This window comes from Hylobates moloch, unplaced genomic scaffold (genome assembly GCF_009828535.3).
Source record: "Hylobates moloch isolate HMO894 unplaced genomic scaffold, HMol_V3 SCAFFOLD_12, whole genome shotgun sequence".
NCBI lineage: Eukaryota > Metazoa > Chordata > Mammalia > Primates > Hylobatidae > Hylobates > Hylobates moloch.
Genome location: NW_026652287.1, coordinates 7,441,041 through 7,458,421, shown reverse-complemented (window position 1 = coordinate 7,458,421; position 17,381 = coordinate 7,441,041). Strand labels below are relative to the sequence as shown.

The window sequence follows — 17,381 nt, the reverse complement described above, 5'->3', positions numbered from 1 at the left end:
CGAGACCAGCCTGGCCAACATGGTGAAACCCCATCTCTACTAAAAATACAAAAATTAGCCGGGCGTGGCGGCAGGCGCCTGTAATCCCAGCTACTCGGGAGGCTGAGGCAGGAGAATCGCTTGAACTCAGGAGGCAGAGGTTGCAGTGAGCCAAGATTGTGCCATTGTACTCCAGCCTGGGTGACACAGTGAGACTCCATCTCCAAAAAAAAAAAAAAAGAAAAGAAAAAGAAAAAAAGAATACTATGTATCTCACGGGGCTGTGATGCCAGTGAAATAACCATGTTGCCAATAAAACACTGCTGGGCACATAGCAGGTGCTCAATAAATGCTATCTCCTATTATTTCATAATCTCTCCTTCCTTCTTTCTTCCGCGTAGGGTTCAGTCTCTGTCTTTTTGCCGAAGTTCCAACAAGAGGCCTCAAGAGGAGTCCCATTGGCCTGGCCCAGGTCATGTGCCTGTCTCTGAACCAATCATGGAGACCAGGGGAATGGGAGGTTCTGATTGGTGGCAACTGGATCATGTGACTGCCCGGCGGCAGGAGGAGAGGCCAGTCCAGTCGGAGACAAGTGACCGGAGCTTGGCGCATGGAGGTGCCTCAGGGGAGGATAAGGGCTCCGAGGCTGGAGGGGGAGAGGATGGATCTCAGGCATGACAAGCACCTCCACCTAATAGCAGTCATGGGGCTTTTGTGAAGAGGCAGAATTCCAGGTGAGGAAGAAGTGCCGCGGCTGAGTTGTGAGCTTAGGTCACTGCCTCATTCTCTGCCTAACTATGGATGGCTTACCAGGGCTCCCCAAGCCCCGGGCCGTGGACCAGTACCAGTCCAGTGGCCTGCTGGGAACTGCGCCACACAGTGGGAGGTGAGTAGCAGGCAAGGGAGTGTTACTGCCTGACCTCTGCCTCCTGTCAGATCAGCCGTGGCATTCGAGTCTTTTCGGAGCGGAAACCCTATTGTGAACTGCAGGCGTGTCAGGGATCTAGGTTGTGCGCTCCTTATGAGAAGCTAATGCCTTTCATCCTGAAACAATCAGTTCTCCCCATGGAAAAATTGTCTTCCACGAAACAGGTCCCTGGTACCAAAAAGGTTGGGGACCTTTGCCTCAGGCGGTGAGGTCCCCAGTGATGGTGGATGCATGCAAATCGGTAAGACAGGCCTTGTTTTGGGCGGTCGGAGAATTAAAGAATTGCCTGGCTCTGGCCTGGAAGAGTTCCCAATCAGAATTCCAAAAAAAAAAAAAAAAAAAAGTTTTTCTGGGTCTGCATGTTCACGGGTCATGAAGACAAATGAGGCTTATTTGCACAGAATGCAGATGAAAGAATTGGGTTTTGAGGATCAGTGAGATTTAAGTGGGAGGCCACCTTTTGAGGAGAAGCAACCCCTTCCAAGATAAATCCATCTTATACAATTGTTGTCCTCTTGAACTTTACAGTTACCTAGGGGTTGAGGCAGTTAAAGAAAAACAGCTGCACAATTTTTGACACTTCTTTTGGTGAGGGGCATGTCTGTATCCCCTCCCCGGCAATCTAGGTGGGCTGGTGACTGGTTTGTTATAAAAAGTATAGCGGAGGTGACGCTCAGTGACTTACAGGCTGGACCAGGAAAACCAGTTAGCTCTGCCTGGTTCTTTTGGGGATGCTCACTGGCAGGAGCCTGCTACCATTTAAGAAGTCTCGGGCCGGGCGCGGTGGCTCACGCTTGTAATCCCAGCACTTTGGGAGGCCGAGGCGGGCGGATCACAAGGTCGGGAGATCGAGACCACGGTGAAACCCCGTCTCTTCTAAAAAAAAAAATACAAAAAATTAGCCGGGCGTGGTGGCGGGCACCTGTAGTCCCAGCTACTCGGAGAGGCTGAGGCAGGAGAATGGCGTGAACCCGGGAGGTGGAGCTTGCAGTGAGCCGAGATTGTGCCACTGCACTCCAGCCTGGGCGACAGAGCGAGACTCCGTCTCAAAAAAAAAAAAAAAAAAAAAGAAGTCTCATACCCTGAGGCACCATGCTGAAAAAGCCACGTGGAGGTGCTGTGGCCAGAAGTCCCAGCAGAGCCCAGTCTTCCAGCCATCCCCACCAAGGTACCAGGAATATGAATGGAGCCATCTTTCAGCCTCCAGATCGGCCATCTGCCAGCTGAATATCATTGAGTAACCTCAGTTGACACCGCGTGGAACAGAAGAATCACCCAGTCAAGCCCTGACTGAATTCCTGACCCGTGGATTCTGTGAAATATAATAAGATCACTTTTGTTGTATGCTACTAAATTTTGGGATAGTTATACAGCAGTTGTAATTGGAACAGGGATTTGGTGATGTAAATACAAGAAGGTTGGGTACAGCCACAGGGAAGCTGAGGACAGCAGGAGCCTGCTCTATCTAAAGGCTGTGGATGTTAATGGAAGGCACAAGTGTGAGAGGACTGACCCTGGATCCAACAGTCTGGGTTCAAGTCCTGGCTCAGCCAGCTGGGTCATACTGCAAGTTTTTCGACCACTCAGGGCCTCACTTCTTCCATGTGTAAAATGGGACTAACCATGAATGGCAAATTTAGCAACAAGGGACAGACATCTCAACCCAATGGCCAAGGGTTCAAATCCAGCCCTCAGCTGTATCTTTCTTGCTTCTCACAATCGCTGTTTATTTGGATCCAATGCCAATTTGGAAATTGGGAGATTTCACAGCTTCTCTTGGAATAAAAGGGAAGATCAGGCAAGGCTGGGCCCACATTCCTTGGGTCCCCGATTGCCAGGTCAAAGTGGCTAACGTGGAATGACCACCAGCATGGGCTGGGCCCTGTTCTAAGGGCTACATGTGCATTGATTCATTAGCCCTCAGACAGCCCTGCGGGGTCTGCATCATCGTCATCCCCAGGCTCTGCCAGAAGGGCCTCCCTGGGCCGATGAGTAGATCCAGAAAGCAATGAGGCCACCTCAGTGGGCACCACGGTGGGGAGGTGATAGTGAGAACAGGTCTCCTCCATCCCCTGCTATGGTGAGACGCACTTCTGCCCAAATTTAGGCACAACGCTGGGGAAAGAAGGGAAGTCTCACCCATGGCAGATTCACCTTGCATCCCTGCGAGAGTGGGAGTTCATAACAAATTAACTTTGGTTACTAAAAAATAGTCATGTTTCCGCAAAGTCTACAGTGTGGGCGGAGCAGAGTGGAAACCACTCCTTGAGCAAACCCTCAGTGAGCTCTTAGGCTGTCCTGAGCACATAAAGCATCAACTTGTTTAAACCTCACAAGTATCCCCAAAGAAGATGCTTTTATGGTCTTTGTTTTTACAGGATGGAAACTGAGGTGCAGAGAGTTTGACCCACCCAGTGTCAGCCAGCCAACAGTAGTGGATTGGGCACTGGAGCCTGGGCAGCCTGGCTGCAGACTCTGTGAGCAGTGTACTGTGCCACCTGTCTACATCAATGGCCTATTTCCCCGAAGAATATCCTGGGAGAGCAGAGATGCCCTTCTATGGTCCATCAGAGGCCGCAGGTAGGATGGAAACCTTGAGCGGCCTGGGCAGGAGTCCCTGGCCTGCAGGCAAGCAGTGCTGAAGGACTGTTGGTGGGAACTGGCACTTGAAAGAAGGCATTTGAAGAGGGAGGTGATGGGTGCTCATGTCTCACCCAGGCTGGGGCGGAGGGAACTGCGGTTTTGGTAATGACTCCTGGGTCCCCTCTGTGCCTGTTGCTAAAGTTTTTTGTCAGCCTGGGCTGTCTGGTGGCTAAAGGATATGGCTTCTATTGTGTGGTCTGCTGATCTGTCCTTTTGCAACAGGGCCTGAGACCACTGGCTTCAGGGGCTGGAGTCACAATTGTGTGGGCTTTGGGCTGGGTTCTGTTGAGCCGTTAGGGCTTAGCCACTTGGTGCCAATAATAGCTCACATTGCTCAAGTACATACCATATGCTTGGCACTGTTCCAGGGCCATGATCCTGACTATAACCCTAGGAGGTAGGTGTCATCATTTTCCCTATTTTGAAGATGGGGAATAAGACTCAAGTTAAAGGAACTTGCCCAAGGTCCCATGGGCTAGGGCCAGCCCTTTTGGAAAGAGCTCCCAAGAAGGATAGAGAGACTCCCTCTTTTGACAACCCTGTTTCTCATGGTCCTTTCTTTGGGTACTTCCTGAATATCTAGATTGATTAAAAGAAATCATACCCCAGTGAAGAAGATCAATTACATGTACGTTTTCCAAGCACTTTGACATTGTCACAAACTCTCATATGCTTGAGCCTCTAATTAGATTTGGAGTGAGAATCATTTCATGTGTCATGAAATTTTAAAAGACAACGTTCCAGGAATGGTACTTCCCATTATTCCAGCTTGATTGAAATTGTGTGTTTCTAAAAAGATGCTATTTATACTCTTAAGACAATGGAGCTTTCAAAAGGATTCCGACTCTTAAGTCTTCTTATGTGATTTCTAGGGAAGTGGAAATTTTCAAATTTTCGTAATGAATGTGTCTTTGTGGATTTCCTTCTTTTCGTTCTTTCTTTCTTTAAATAACCTGACTTGACAGTGTTTCTCTCCCCCTTGATGGGAACCTCAGGTTCTTGCCAAAGTGTGTATCACATAATTGCTTTCATGTTCAGACGCGGCAAGAGTGCGTTGTAAATGACCGTGACGCAGATGCGACAATTCTATTAGGCCTGGGTTTTTACATGATTGACCTTGCAAATTGAATTCAGGGAAGGCAGCGCTTCTGTCTGACTGCTAGATTTCTTGTTCCCAGTTTGGGGAGAGGCCTGGGGAGGTGTAGGCTGGGATTTCCGTGCCCAGGCAGCCACCCCGGCCTGTCCTGTGCTGCATCCCTCCTTTCCATCTTGGCATCTTCCTCAGCTCTCCAAACAGAAGGCAGCGGCCCATGATTGATGGGCTCCTGCCCGCTGGGGCATTATTAGCCACTCTGTCAAGGTGACAATGTCGTTTTTAATGTTCCATCTTCAGACTCGAGGTTTATTTTTAGGTTGAGCGTTAGACAGCCTTGCCAGAGATAGAACCACTAAAAGTTTAGGGCATGGTTCTTGACCCTGGCTGCTGGGAAGCTTGCAACAATACTGATTCTCATGAGGGTACCTTCTGGGGTGCAGGAAATGTTAGATGTCTTTATCCTTGTGGTGGTTACTTGAGTTCATATATGTGTACCAAACAACTGGGCTTTGGTGAGGATGTGGAGAAACTGGAACCCTGGTGCCTTGCTGGTGGGAATGTAAATTGGGGCAGCTGCTGTGGAAACACGCTGGGGGTTCCTCAAAAAGTTAAACTTATAATTACCCTGTGAGTCAGGAATTGCACTCCTAGGTATATACCCAAAAGAATCCAAAGCCAGGACACAAACAGATGCTTGTATGCTAATGTTTGTAGCAGCGTTATTCACAATCTCCAAAAGGCAGAGACAGCCCAAGCTTTTGTCACTGATGAATGATAAACAAAATGTGTTCTATCCCTGCAATAGAATATTGTAGAAGATAGAATAACTTCATTCCTTTTTATGGCTGAATAATATTCTATTGTAGGGATAGAACACATTTTATTTCATAATATTATATGAAAAGGAATGAATATTATTTCATAATATTATATGAAAAGGAATGAAGTTCTGACACACACTACAGTGTACATGAACCTTGAACACGTTATCATAAGTGACAGACACCGGTCACAAAATGACAAATACTGTATGATTCCATTTCTATGAAATACCTAGAATAGTCAAATTCATAGGGACAAAAAGTAGACTAGAGCTTATTGAGGGATGGGGAGAGAGAAGGAATGGGGAGAGCATGTTTAATGGGTACGCAGTTTTCGTTTAGGATGATGAAAAGGTTCTAGAAATGAATGGTGGTGACTTTTGCATAACACTATGAATGTACTTAATGTCACTGAACTGTATACTTAAAAATGGGTAAAGTGGCAAGTTTTATGTTATGTATATTTTACCGTAATAAAAATATTTGAGATGTACAGTTAAAATTTTTGCTATGGGCTATAAATGTATGTTATACCTGAATTGTAAGGCCCTACTCCCAGGGATTCTGATTTTTCTTTTTATTTTTCAGATGGAGCCTCACTTTGTCGCTCAGGCTGGAGTGCAGTGCTGCGATATTGGCTCACTGCAACCCTCTGCCTCCCAGGTTCAAGTGATTCTTGTGCCTCAGTCTCCCGAGTAGCTGGGATTACAGGCACGCACCACCATGCCTGGCTAATTTTTGTGTTTTTAGTAGAGACGGGGTCTCACCATGTTTCCCAGGCTTGTCTCGGACTCCTGACTTCAGGTGATGATTTGAATAGTTTGAGGAAAAGTCTAGGCATCAGTATCTTTAAAAACTTACCATGAGGAATTTATAGTTGAGGAAAAGGGGCAAAACTTAGGCATGCAAACCCCTCAAGAATAAGAATTGTGGAATCAACGCTAGGCCCTGTGTTTTATGAAGGCCAATGAATTTGAGTGGAAGGGACGTGTCATTTCTAGGCCACAGCACTTAATTGCTGATGTAAGAGTCTCCAAAGCTCTCTTTTCCCTTTGGTAATGTTTGACATGGGGGCTGCCCTGTCTGCCCGGTCCTGAGTGATATAGGTTCTGATGTTGGGCCTGTAATGATGAATGGGATTGAAGGATTACAGGAATTGAATGATCCTATGTAACCTCATAAGTGGGACAACAGTATCAAGGAAACTCATACATGGGGAAAGCTTTGTGAGTTTCTTGGCCTTTTCCTCATGGTCACAAGATGGCTGCTGCAGCTCCGGCACCACATCCTCACATACTTAAAGCAATGAGGTGGCCAGTGCAGTGAGAATTCTCTTTGAAGCCCATTCTTATTTTACCAGGGGAAAATTTATCCCAGAAAGATCCTCAGCAGGCTTCTCCTCCATTTCATTGGCTAGAATTGTGTCTCTTGGCCACCGCTAGCTGTAGAGGAAACTGGGAAACAGGTATCTGTATTCCTTTCCTTTCCTTTTTGTGTTTTGACATAATTTCAAATTAAAGAAAAGTTTCAATAATAACATAAACAGTTCTAGATATTCTTCACTCCAACTGCCGAAGTGTTGGCATCATATGATGTTTGTTTAATCTTTCTCTCTCCCTACATACACACACATGCATACATACACACGTATGTGTTTTTTTTTTCTGAATGGTTTGAGTCAACTGCAGACACAATGTCCCTTTGTCCCTAAATACTCCACTGTGAATTCCTAAAAACGAGGATATTCTCTTACATAGCCATAGCACAATCATCAGGAAATTAACATGGAAACTACTATTATCTAATCTACTAACCTTTTTCAGATCCTTCCTGTTGTCTTAATAATGTCCTTTGGCTGGGCACGGTGGCTCACGCCTGTAATCCCAGCACTTTGGGAGGCCGAGGCAGGCGGATCACGAGGTCAGGAGATCGAGACCATCCTGGCTAACATGGTGAAACCCCGTCTCTACTAAAAATACAAAAAATTAGCTGGGCGTGGTGGCAGGCGCCTGTAGTCCCAGCTACTCGGGAGGCTGAGGCAGGAGAATGGCGTGAACCCGGGAGGCGGAGCTTGCATTGAGGCGAGACGGCGGCACTGCACTCCAGCCTGGGCAACAGAGCGAGACTCCATCTCAAAAAAAAAAAAAAATGTCCTTTATAGCAGAATAAAGGCCCAGATCACACAGTGCACTCTATTGAAACATCTCATTCTCTGTGAATCAGAAGAACTTCTGGGACTTTCTTTGCCTTCCATGACTTTGATGTTTTGGAGAGGATAGGCCAGTGACTTTGCAGCATGCTCTTCACATTGGGTGGTCTGATGGCTCCTGATGTTTGGATTCAGTTAGGAACTTTTGGCAGGACTGTGTGGAGGTGGTGCTGAGGCCTTCTTGGTAGGTCATATCAGAGGCCACACATCAGAGTCCCAATAGTGGGACCAATGCCCATTATTGGGGATGTTAACTTTGGTTGCTTGGGTAAGGTGGGGCTTCCAGGCCTCTCCACTGTGAAGTTACTATTTAGGTATTGAATTTTTCACCTTGATCGTGGGAATGGCTGTTGGGTTGCCAACTGCAGAGTCCGCTATTCTCTTGCTGATCTGAGTGTGGGACCTGTGGTTCCTCTGTTATTGTTCATCTTGAGTGGCAGGGAAGGAGGTCTTCAGGAAGCAGCAGATTCAATATTCTCTTTTTAGCTACACTTTCTAAGAACCTCCGGGTGTCAGGCTCCCAGACAAGGCCCCACAGAATATAGACAGTAATGGATAGCACTGTCTACCCTCAGTGAACTTCCTGCCCAACAGGAGGGAAGGAACAAGTATTTCTTGTTCACCTACTGCCTGCCATGCCTCGAGTTAGCCACTCACATCCACCGTCTCCTTCAAATTAGTGTATCAGCTCTGGGAGTCCAGTGCTGTTACCTGGGTAATGATTTGTGGGGCTTTATTCCTTTCAAACCAGAGGAACCATTCATAGCTTTCTCCAGTTCCTGGGTCTGCCTCACTTCACCTCACTTGAGTACAGTTTTTTTAAAAAAGAATCTGAAATTTATATCAAGTGTTTCAAGGACCTAATTATGAACTTCATTATAAGTGTTCATTAGTTATATTTTGTTCAATTACTTTAACAAGTTGCCAAATGGAACACAAAGCTGGCAATTATCATTATGTAATTGTAATGAGACACTCAAATTGGGTTATAGAACGTTGTCTTTGCTGGCATATTTTTCCTTCAGAGGAAGACAAACCAAAGGCAGTGGCTGGGCCTAGTTCTGCTCACTGGCTCCATCCAAGCTGTGTGGGGTGGAAAGAAGCCTCCTTTGATGTACAAAGGTCAAGTTTGGAAAAACAAAAACGTTTAAGTATGGTACTCAAAATATTTTAGATGATGAGTATTATATCTCATAATAATATAAATATAAATACAAATATAAATATAAATATAAATTTACTGGACCTCGCTGTGATAGCTGCTGTCAGATTCATGTCAGGGGCTGAAGGCTTTTATTCCCAGTTCTGCTTCCTCCATCTTTTGTCTTTCACAGGAATCATCCCCGATATCCCTTGTCCTCCTGGCCTCCTCTCAGGGCCTGCTTCCCAGCAACCCAAGAACACGCCAGGGGCATTTTCCAAGAAGCTGGCCTTCTTGGAACCAAGGGTTCCAGCAAAACTCCCAGGCCTGACTCTCATTGGTGGAAATTAGGGTACCTGGCTTGGCCCAAACCCTCTCTGTGAATCTGATTGGCTAGGCTTGGGTCATGTGACCACTCATGGTCGGGAGCATCCCTTTTCAACAACATCCCTTTGTAGTTCACCAAAGAAGAGCTGCCTCCTCCTCTCAGCAGGGAAGGGAACGGCTGCTGTGCAGGCAGAAACCGTGGCTCCCCCTTGGCCCCCTTGGCAGGCTGCGAGTGCAGAAGGCCTGGCCCTTGGCCAGCTTGTCACATCACCTGTTTTGGGACTCAGTGTCCATGTCTAGAAAATGGGGCACGTGGCAAATGGATTCCTGCCCTGGTTCTTCATGGGGCCTTTGTGAGCAGCCTGGGAACAGCCTGCTGAGGCATGGCTCTGGGAGGGGACTCTGTCACAGTGCTCCTCCTGCTCTGGGTCTGACCAGGCTGGGGGAAGGACTTGCTAACTGTCCCCTCCATGGCTGTGTGTGTGTGTGTGTGTGTTGGGGGGTGGGTAGGGATGGGGATGGGGGGAGGTGAGAGGGAAAGGGGTTCACCTCCTTGCACTAGAACCTTCTGCCTTCCTCCAAAGGCCCCTGATTCAGGCCAGCTTCCAATGAGGGAGACGGAAACGTGTGCTTCACAGATGCTCCTCTGGAAACCATGGTGACAGCCCCAAATGTGATTTAGTGATACCCTTCTGTTGTCTCAGGTCACCCGCCAGAAATGCCAAGCTGAGGAAGGAGCAGGGGAAGCTGTTGAAACAAATGTGCATAATTAGGACTGTTGTCTCCTGCTATGGTCTGAAGATTCATATGTGGAAACCTCATCCCTACCTTGGGGGTAGTAAGAGGTGGGGCCTTTGGGAGCTGGCGAGGTCATGAGGGTCCCATGGTCATGATTGGGATTAGTGCCCTCATAAAGGAGGCCCAAGGGAGCTTGTTCACCCCTTCCACCAAGCAAAGATGCTGCAAGAAGGGGCCACATGTGATGCAGAGGGTGGGCCCTCGTGGAATCTGCTGGCACGCTGACCTTGGACTGCCCAGCCTCCAGAACTGTGAGCAATAAATTTCTGTTGCTTATAAACGACCCACTAAGGCATTTTGTTGTGGCATCCTGAATAGACTAACACATCTCCCAAGGGAGAGTTCTTCCTTTAAACTTTTGTTTTTTTGTTTTTTTAAAAACAATATTTTAAAATTCAGTTTCTGTATAGTATACCATTGTATGAACTTGTGTAATTTATGCCCCTCCCTTATTAATGGACATTTGGGGTTGTTCCTCATTCTTGTTCACCTTTGACCCCTTAATAGGAGGGCCCCACCTTCCTTTGCAAGGCTGGGCATGGTGGCTGGGAGAGAGGGAAGCACAGCTGTGGCTTTATCTGTCCCAGGAACTTTGTCCCAGGGTACCCTGACACATCCCATCTCTCCTTGTCACGGGGTGTCCTTGACACTTTCTGTCTCTCTTACAGTCCCTGCTACTCAGTTTCTCTCCTTACAACTCTCTCTTGCTCACTCTCGATCTCTTTCTTTGTCTTTTTGTCTCTCTCTCCCCCTTTCTCCCTCTCCGTCTCTGTGTTTCTCACTCTTCTCTGTCTCTATCTCTCTCTCCTCTTTGATTTCCCTTTTCTTTTTTTCTTTTCTTTTTTTTTTTGAGACAGAGTCTTGCTCTGTCGCCCAGGTTGGAGTGCAGTGGCGCGATCTCAGCTCACTGCGAGCCCTGCCTCCCGGGTTCACGCCATTCTCCTGCCTCAGCCTCCTGATTTCCCTTTTCTGTAAGTCTCTCTCTGTTTTTCTGTCGCTGTCTCTATTTCTCACTATCTCTTTGTCTTTTTCTCCCTTCCCCTCTTTCTATGTCTCTCCCTTTCCTTCCCTATTTCTCTTTCTGTTTTTCTAGTTCTCTCTCTCTGTCTCTCTATTTGTGTCTGTCTCTATTTCTCTCTGTGTCTGCTCTGTCTTTCTCTGTCTCTCCCTCCCTCCCTCTGTGCTGATCTCTGCTCACAGCTCTCCTAACAGCATCCATCTGGGCTCCATGCTGTTCGTGTGAGCCTCTTCCAGATGGTAGGATGGATTTGAGTTGATAGCGTGGTGTGCTAATGACACAGAGCTAATTCTTAATAATGGTGAAATGTGATAAAAAAAAAACAACAACCCTCCTCTGGGTCAGCTCAATACCTGGCCATAATGGCAACTATCTGCAGCAGTCCTGGCCACTGTCACCTGAACAGATGTGATTGTACTAGAGCTGGGTGGACCTGCAGCCTTGTTCCCCTCCTGGTGTGGCTTCAGAGTTTGGAAAGTCAGGGTTATTCGAATCCAGGGCTGGAGAGCTGCAAAGACCAGAATCCCTCCCACAGAAGCTCGAGTCACAAGGGAGCTTATTGTAAGTGCCACAGCCACAGATCGAGGTTCACAGACACAGATGTGCATCAAATGGGACCCATCAGTTGGGATACCTGGGTGTGAGCAACAAAGGCGGACTCCAGCTGACTCAAGTGGAAAAGGAATTTATTGAAACAACACCTGGAGAGCTCGCAGAGTTGTTGAGAAACTGCAAAAATAGACTCCAAAGAGGACGTGCAGACAAAGGGAAGCATGCCACGGAATTCGCCTGATGGGGCCACCGCTACCACTGCTGCCGGGCAATGGGCGACAGAGCCAGAGAACATCAGAGCCGATCATCACCGCCGCCCTGCTGTCCCTGGATATTCGACATTGTTGCTGCCACCGGAATAGCTTCTCCCTGTCTCTGCTTCTTCAGATCAATTGCTCCAGATTCCAAGTCTGGTTGGCCGAGCTCTGTCTCAAGCTAATACCCTCATTGGAAGGGTGGCAAGGCATTAAGTGCGTGGATGCTGGAGCCAGACTGGATTTGAATCCAGGCTCTGCCACGTATCTGTGTGAGCCTGGACGCCATGCATGCCTCAGCTTGCTCATCTACAAAATGGGGATAGTGTAGTCATGCCTGCCTCTGTCGGGGGAGGGGGCTATGTGAACTAAATAACAGAATATATGTGAAGCATGTAGAAGAGGTGACTGAGTAAGCATTTTAAGTTTTAGTTATTACTATTATTATTATTATTATTATTATTTTGAGATGGAGTCTCGCTCTGTCGCCAGGCTGGAGTGCAGTGGCACGATCTCGGCTCACTGCAACTTCTGCCTCCTGGGTTCAAGCAATTCTCCTGCCTCAGCCTCTGGAGTAGCTGGGACTATAGGCGCCCGTCACCACGCCCAGCTCATTTTTGTATTTTTAGTAGAGACAGGGTTTCGCCATGTTGGTCAGGATGGTCTAGATCTCTTGCCCTCGTGATCCGCCCGCCTTGGCCTCCCAAAGTGCTGGGATTACAGGCATGAGCCACCGTGCCCGGCCTACCATTATTATTTTAAAATTATTTGGCATTTATTGTGCCAGGCAGCTGCTGTTTCTCATGAAGACTCAGACAGTGGGGGATTCTCCAAATGTACGGAGGGGGACACACAAGACAGGTGTCTACCACAGCAATTCCCGTTCTTTTTCTACCACTCAGATTTATTTCTATTTTGAGCCCTGATTCCCCTGTGATTTCAAAAAATCCCAGTCAATCTGGAGTCCTATACCTGTTCCCTAGCGTTGTTTTTAAAAGATTAAATTGGAGCGTCTTGAAGCAGAGCGTGCACTCTCCAGTTTATCGCAATCTAGTCCACTCCCTGTTGCCCTACACTGCCCCGCTTCACTCACATACGGTACTTAGCCTGATTCCCATGGACATTTCACTTTATGATTCCAGAACCTAAGAGCTAGGGTCTTTGAAAAACAAAAGGAAGAAGGCCGGGTGCGGTGGCTCACACCTGTAATCCCAGCACTTCGGGGGGCCGAGGCGGGCAGATCATGAGGTCAGGAGATCGAGACCATCCTGGCTAACACGATGAAACCCTGTCTCTACTAAAATATAAAAAAAGCCAGGCATGGTGGCGGGCGCCTGTAGTCCCAGCTACTCGGAGAGGCTGAGGCAGGAGAATGGCGTGAACCCGGGAGGCGGAGCTTGCAGTGAGCTGAGATCGTGCCACTGCACTCCAGCCCAGGCAACAGAGTGAGACATCTTTGAGGTCAGATTCGAGACCAGCCTGGCCAAATGGTGAAACCTGTCTCTATAAAATACAAAATTATGGGGTGTGGTGGTGATCTTGGCTGAGGCAGGAGAATTGCTTGAACCAGGGAGGCAGAGGTTGCAGTGAACTGAGATCGCACCACTGCAGTCCAGCCTGGGCAACACAGCAAGACTCCATTTCAAAAAACAAAACAAAAAGAAAAAAGAAAAAAAAAAAGAAAGAAAAACAAAAGGATGAAACTTAAAGGCTTTTGTATCTGCTTTTGTGAAAGTCACATCCCTGACCCGAGCCAATAATCACAGATCTATTATCTGCTAGACAGGGGGAAAGAATACAAAGCCCACACGATACCACCCAGCCTCATGAGGATAGCGTGGCCCCAGTGCAGGACACACAGCTTGGCCTCCTGGGAACTGGACAGTCAACAGCACCTGCTGTCTCTTTGCTGCTTTCTCTGGGGCTTCTGGTTTCTTGCCTCTCCTGTTGTCTGTGCCTCTGATTCTTTTCCTTCTCCTTGAGGTTAATTCTACGGGCCTGAACTCATTGCTCCACTCCCTTTGTTGTGAAATGAGTCCCCAAGCAATACTCTGGCGGGCTTCTCATCTGTTTCAGTCGCAGGGATCTTGGGACAGTTAGTCTCTGCCAAACCTCCTACAGGCCAGGGCTTGCTGACCACAGGCATGTCGTGCAGTCCTTTATGGCGGGTATGCTCGCACTGCGTCTGGAGGTTGGGCACTGCCTCTTGGCTTCTGCTCTTGGGAGCTCATACCAGTGGTGGGCGCACCCCCGATCCATCATACCTGGCCTACAAAGGAGAAAGCCACAGACCTTCTAAGGATGCAAGTGTTCCCCCCATGAATGTATTTCTCAGCTCCTTCATAGAGAAAGCATTTTCTGGGGTCTCCTGGGGGATGTAGTTGGTGGGTGGGTGTGCAGGTTGCCATGGTAAATCCTTTCAACACTCCGATCTCCCTAAGCCTTTGGATTCCCTCCTCCATAACATGCCAGGGTAGCTCTGGCATCTCTGCTCACTAAACTTAGGCCACCATGGAGTCCTAGTTCCAGCCACCAACCAAATAAGCTTTGAGAGCCACCTCCAGCTAAGGAAACTAACACACGATATCCCAAATCTTAGTGCATCTCGGTCTGTGAGTTCAGTCTGCTCCTGTTCTTCTGCCTGCCTTGATCTGACACCCTCACATACTCCTTAGGTTTCTGCCAATATATATTGGCAAAATTTTGCAGTTCTCTTGGTGAACAAGCTATCTCATTTGAGGCCATAGTGGATACTGAAAATCTAAGATTCTACTTATGAGTCTGGTGCCAACAGGTAGTAGCTGTGGTGGGTCTGAAGGAGAATGGGCATCTCCTCATGTGAGATTGTTATACAGTTTTCAAGAAAAGGACAGTTGGTCTCCTTAGATACAACAGAGCAAGCTCCTTCCTTTGGCAGCAGAGGCTCAGAGTGACTTGTGGGTTCAAGATTCTCAGTTTCATCTGAGTCCCACCAGATGTCCTCATTCTAAGCTTCACCATCCCTTTTAATGTCCTACCTTTTTATTTTGAGATGGAGTCTTGCTCTATGGCCCAGGTTAGAGTGCAATGACACGATCTCAGCTCACTGCAACCTCTGTCTCCTAGGTTCAAGTGATTCTCCTGCCTCAGCCTCCCAAGTAGCTGGGATTACAGGCACCCACCACCATGCCTGGCTAAATTTTGTATTTTTAGTAGAGACGGGGTTTCTCCATGTTGGCCAGGCTGGTCTCAAACTCCTGACCTCAGGTGATCCACCTGCCTCGGCCTCCCAAAGTGCTGGGTTTACAGGCCTGAGCCACCGTGCCTGGCCTTTATGTCCTACCTTTCACATGAGAAATGTGGTGAGGCTGTGAATCCACCTGGTGTAATTCCATAACCCACACAATTCAATTGTGTTTTTTATTTTCAGTAGCCCTAGCCCTGGCTAATGTAAATAAGCCAGGCTACAATAAATAAGAATTTTCACTGAGGGCATCAGGGAAGCTCTTTGGCCCTAGGACTGTGCTTTGATATGAGTTAAGGGACCTGAGATTCCATTTTATTTTCCTGTAGGTGCTCCAGTGCACACAGAAGCATCCATCCCACACTGCAGCCCTTGAGGCCATCGTCACGGGCACCATGTCAAGTGCCTCAGCCACCTACCTTCCCAAGGCATGTGCTTCAGTCAGCACTTTGTCAGCACCAACCACAGGTGATGGTGTGACTGATTCGCTGTGATGGCACTGCATGCTATGGGTCACTGGTGTCCAATTTCACATGGTCAAAATCCCAGCATGGCATTCAACTCCAAAGGCATGACAAGTCTCCAAATCCCACTCCTGGAGGTCTGTATCTATCTAGACCCACTTTCTTAACTAGTTCTGTATCAGCCAGGGTCCAATCAGGAGACCCTGACTGATTCCACATCGGTAATTTGAACTGGGAAAGTCCAATATATAGAATTATTGCTGGGCATGATGGTTCACACATGTAATCCCAGCACTTTGGGAGGCCAAGGCGGGAGGATCACTTGAAGCCAGGAGTTTGAGACCAGCCTGGGTCTCTACAAAAAATAAAAAAACAGGCATGGTGATGCGTGCCTGTAGTCCCAGATTCTTGGGAATCTGAGGTGGGAGAATCGCTTGAGCCTAGGAGACTGAGGATGCAGTTAGCTGTGATAGCACCACTGCACTCCAGCCTGGGTGACAGAGCAAGACCCTGTCTCAAAAAAAAAAAAAAAGACAACAGGGCTGGGTGTGGTGGCTCACACCTGTAATCCCAGCACTTTGGGAGGCCGAGGCAGGTGAATCACCTGAGGTTAGGAGTTTGAGACCAGCCTGGCCAGCATGGCAAAACCTCGTCTCTACTAAAAATACAATAATTAGCTGGGCCTAGTGGCACCTGTCTGTAGTCCCAGCTACTGGGGAGGCTAAGGCAGGAGAATTGCTTGAACCTGGGAGGCAGAGATTGCAGCGAGCCAAGATAGCACCATTGCACTCCAGCCTGTGTGACAGAGAGACTGTCACACACACACACACACACACACACACACACAAAGACAAGACAACAAAAAAAGAATTATTAATAAGACGTGCTTAACTTACTAATGGGGTCAAAGAGGACTCTAAGGGGTCTAGAAGTATTAGGTGGGCTGGTGGTTACACCTGCAATCCAACATTTGGGGCCGAGGCGGGGATCACAAGGTCAGGATTCGAAACCAACCGGAAATGGTTGACCCCGTTAAAATAAAATGCTGGATGGTTCCCACTACCGGGTTGAGGAAGAAACCTTCAACTGGAGGGAGAGGTAGACACCAGATGACCATCAGCCTGGCCATCTAAAAAAAAAAAAAAAAAAAAAAAAAGGTTACTACTCCCTCTAGACTGAGGGGAAATGGAGAGTGAAGAATATGGAACTATTCTAGTCCCTGAGACCAAGAACCAGTCCTTTCCGAAGAGAATGTAGCTACTACAAGAACATGCAGTTTGCTGGATGAGGACACTGTCAGATGACGAAGCCTGCAGCTGGTCCATATACACCATCTGCTATTGCCAGAGCATGTGAGTGGCCACAGTTGTTCTCTAGGAAATGCCCACCAGGTGGGGAGAGCATGGTTCAAGGGCAGAGTCAAAGGTGGTTGGTTGAAGCTGCTTGCTGGGTGGGGTGAGGATGGCCTGCGGGGATGGCTGGAGCTCCTGCAGAAGTGGCCACTGTGTGGGGAGAGTGTAGCTGAGGGTCCCTCAAGGCTACTGTGGAAATGGCCACCAAGTGAGGAGAGCATGGCCTGAGAGGTCACAGAAGCTGGCCTGAGAGTTGCTGGCAGAAGAGCTGCTTGCAGTAGGAGAGGAGGACGGGAACCCAGAGTGGACGGGCTCTCCTGCTGTATAGCTGCACAGTGTAACCCATGCCTTCTACGGACAAAGCCGAACATTCTACCAGCTGGCAAAGGAGAAATGTTTCCAGGGCTCAGCTCCAGGATCACCAAACATGGCAAAGAAGGATGGGTTTGGAGCCGAGTGACAATAAATTGACAAGTGGAACAGGAAGAAGGACCCAAGAGGCTGGGAGGAGAGGTTTGGGGAGAGTTTGGAGAAATGAGAGGAGGTATGGAGTGTGAAGGACATGGATCAGGGAGG

At 48.0% G+C, this 17,381-nt stretch overlaps 1 protein-coding gene across 1 annotated transcript in view; it reads left to right on the top strand.

Moving 5' to 3' along the window:
• The first annotated feature begins 3,411 nt into the window (after positions 1-3,411).
• Positions 3,412-17,381, top strand: part of TMEM132B (transmembrane protein 132B) — a 497,414-nt gene continuing 483,444 nt past the window's right edge. The window contains exon 1 of the mRNA XM_058426040.1: positions 3,412-3,487. Within this exon, the coding sequence (XP_058282023.1) occupies positions 3,418-3,487 (70 nt within the window). The 5' untranslated portion in view covers positions 3,412-3,417. The remainder of the gene's footprint in view (positions 3,488-17,381) is intronic.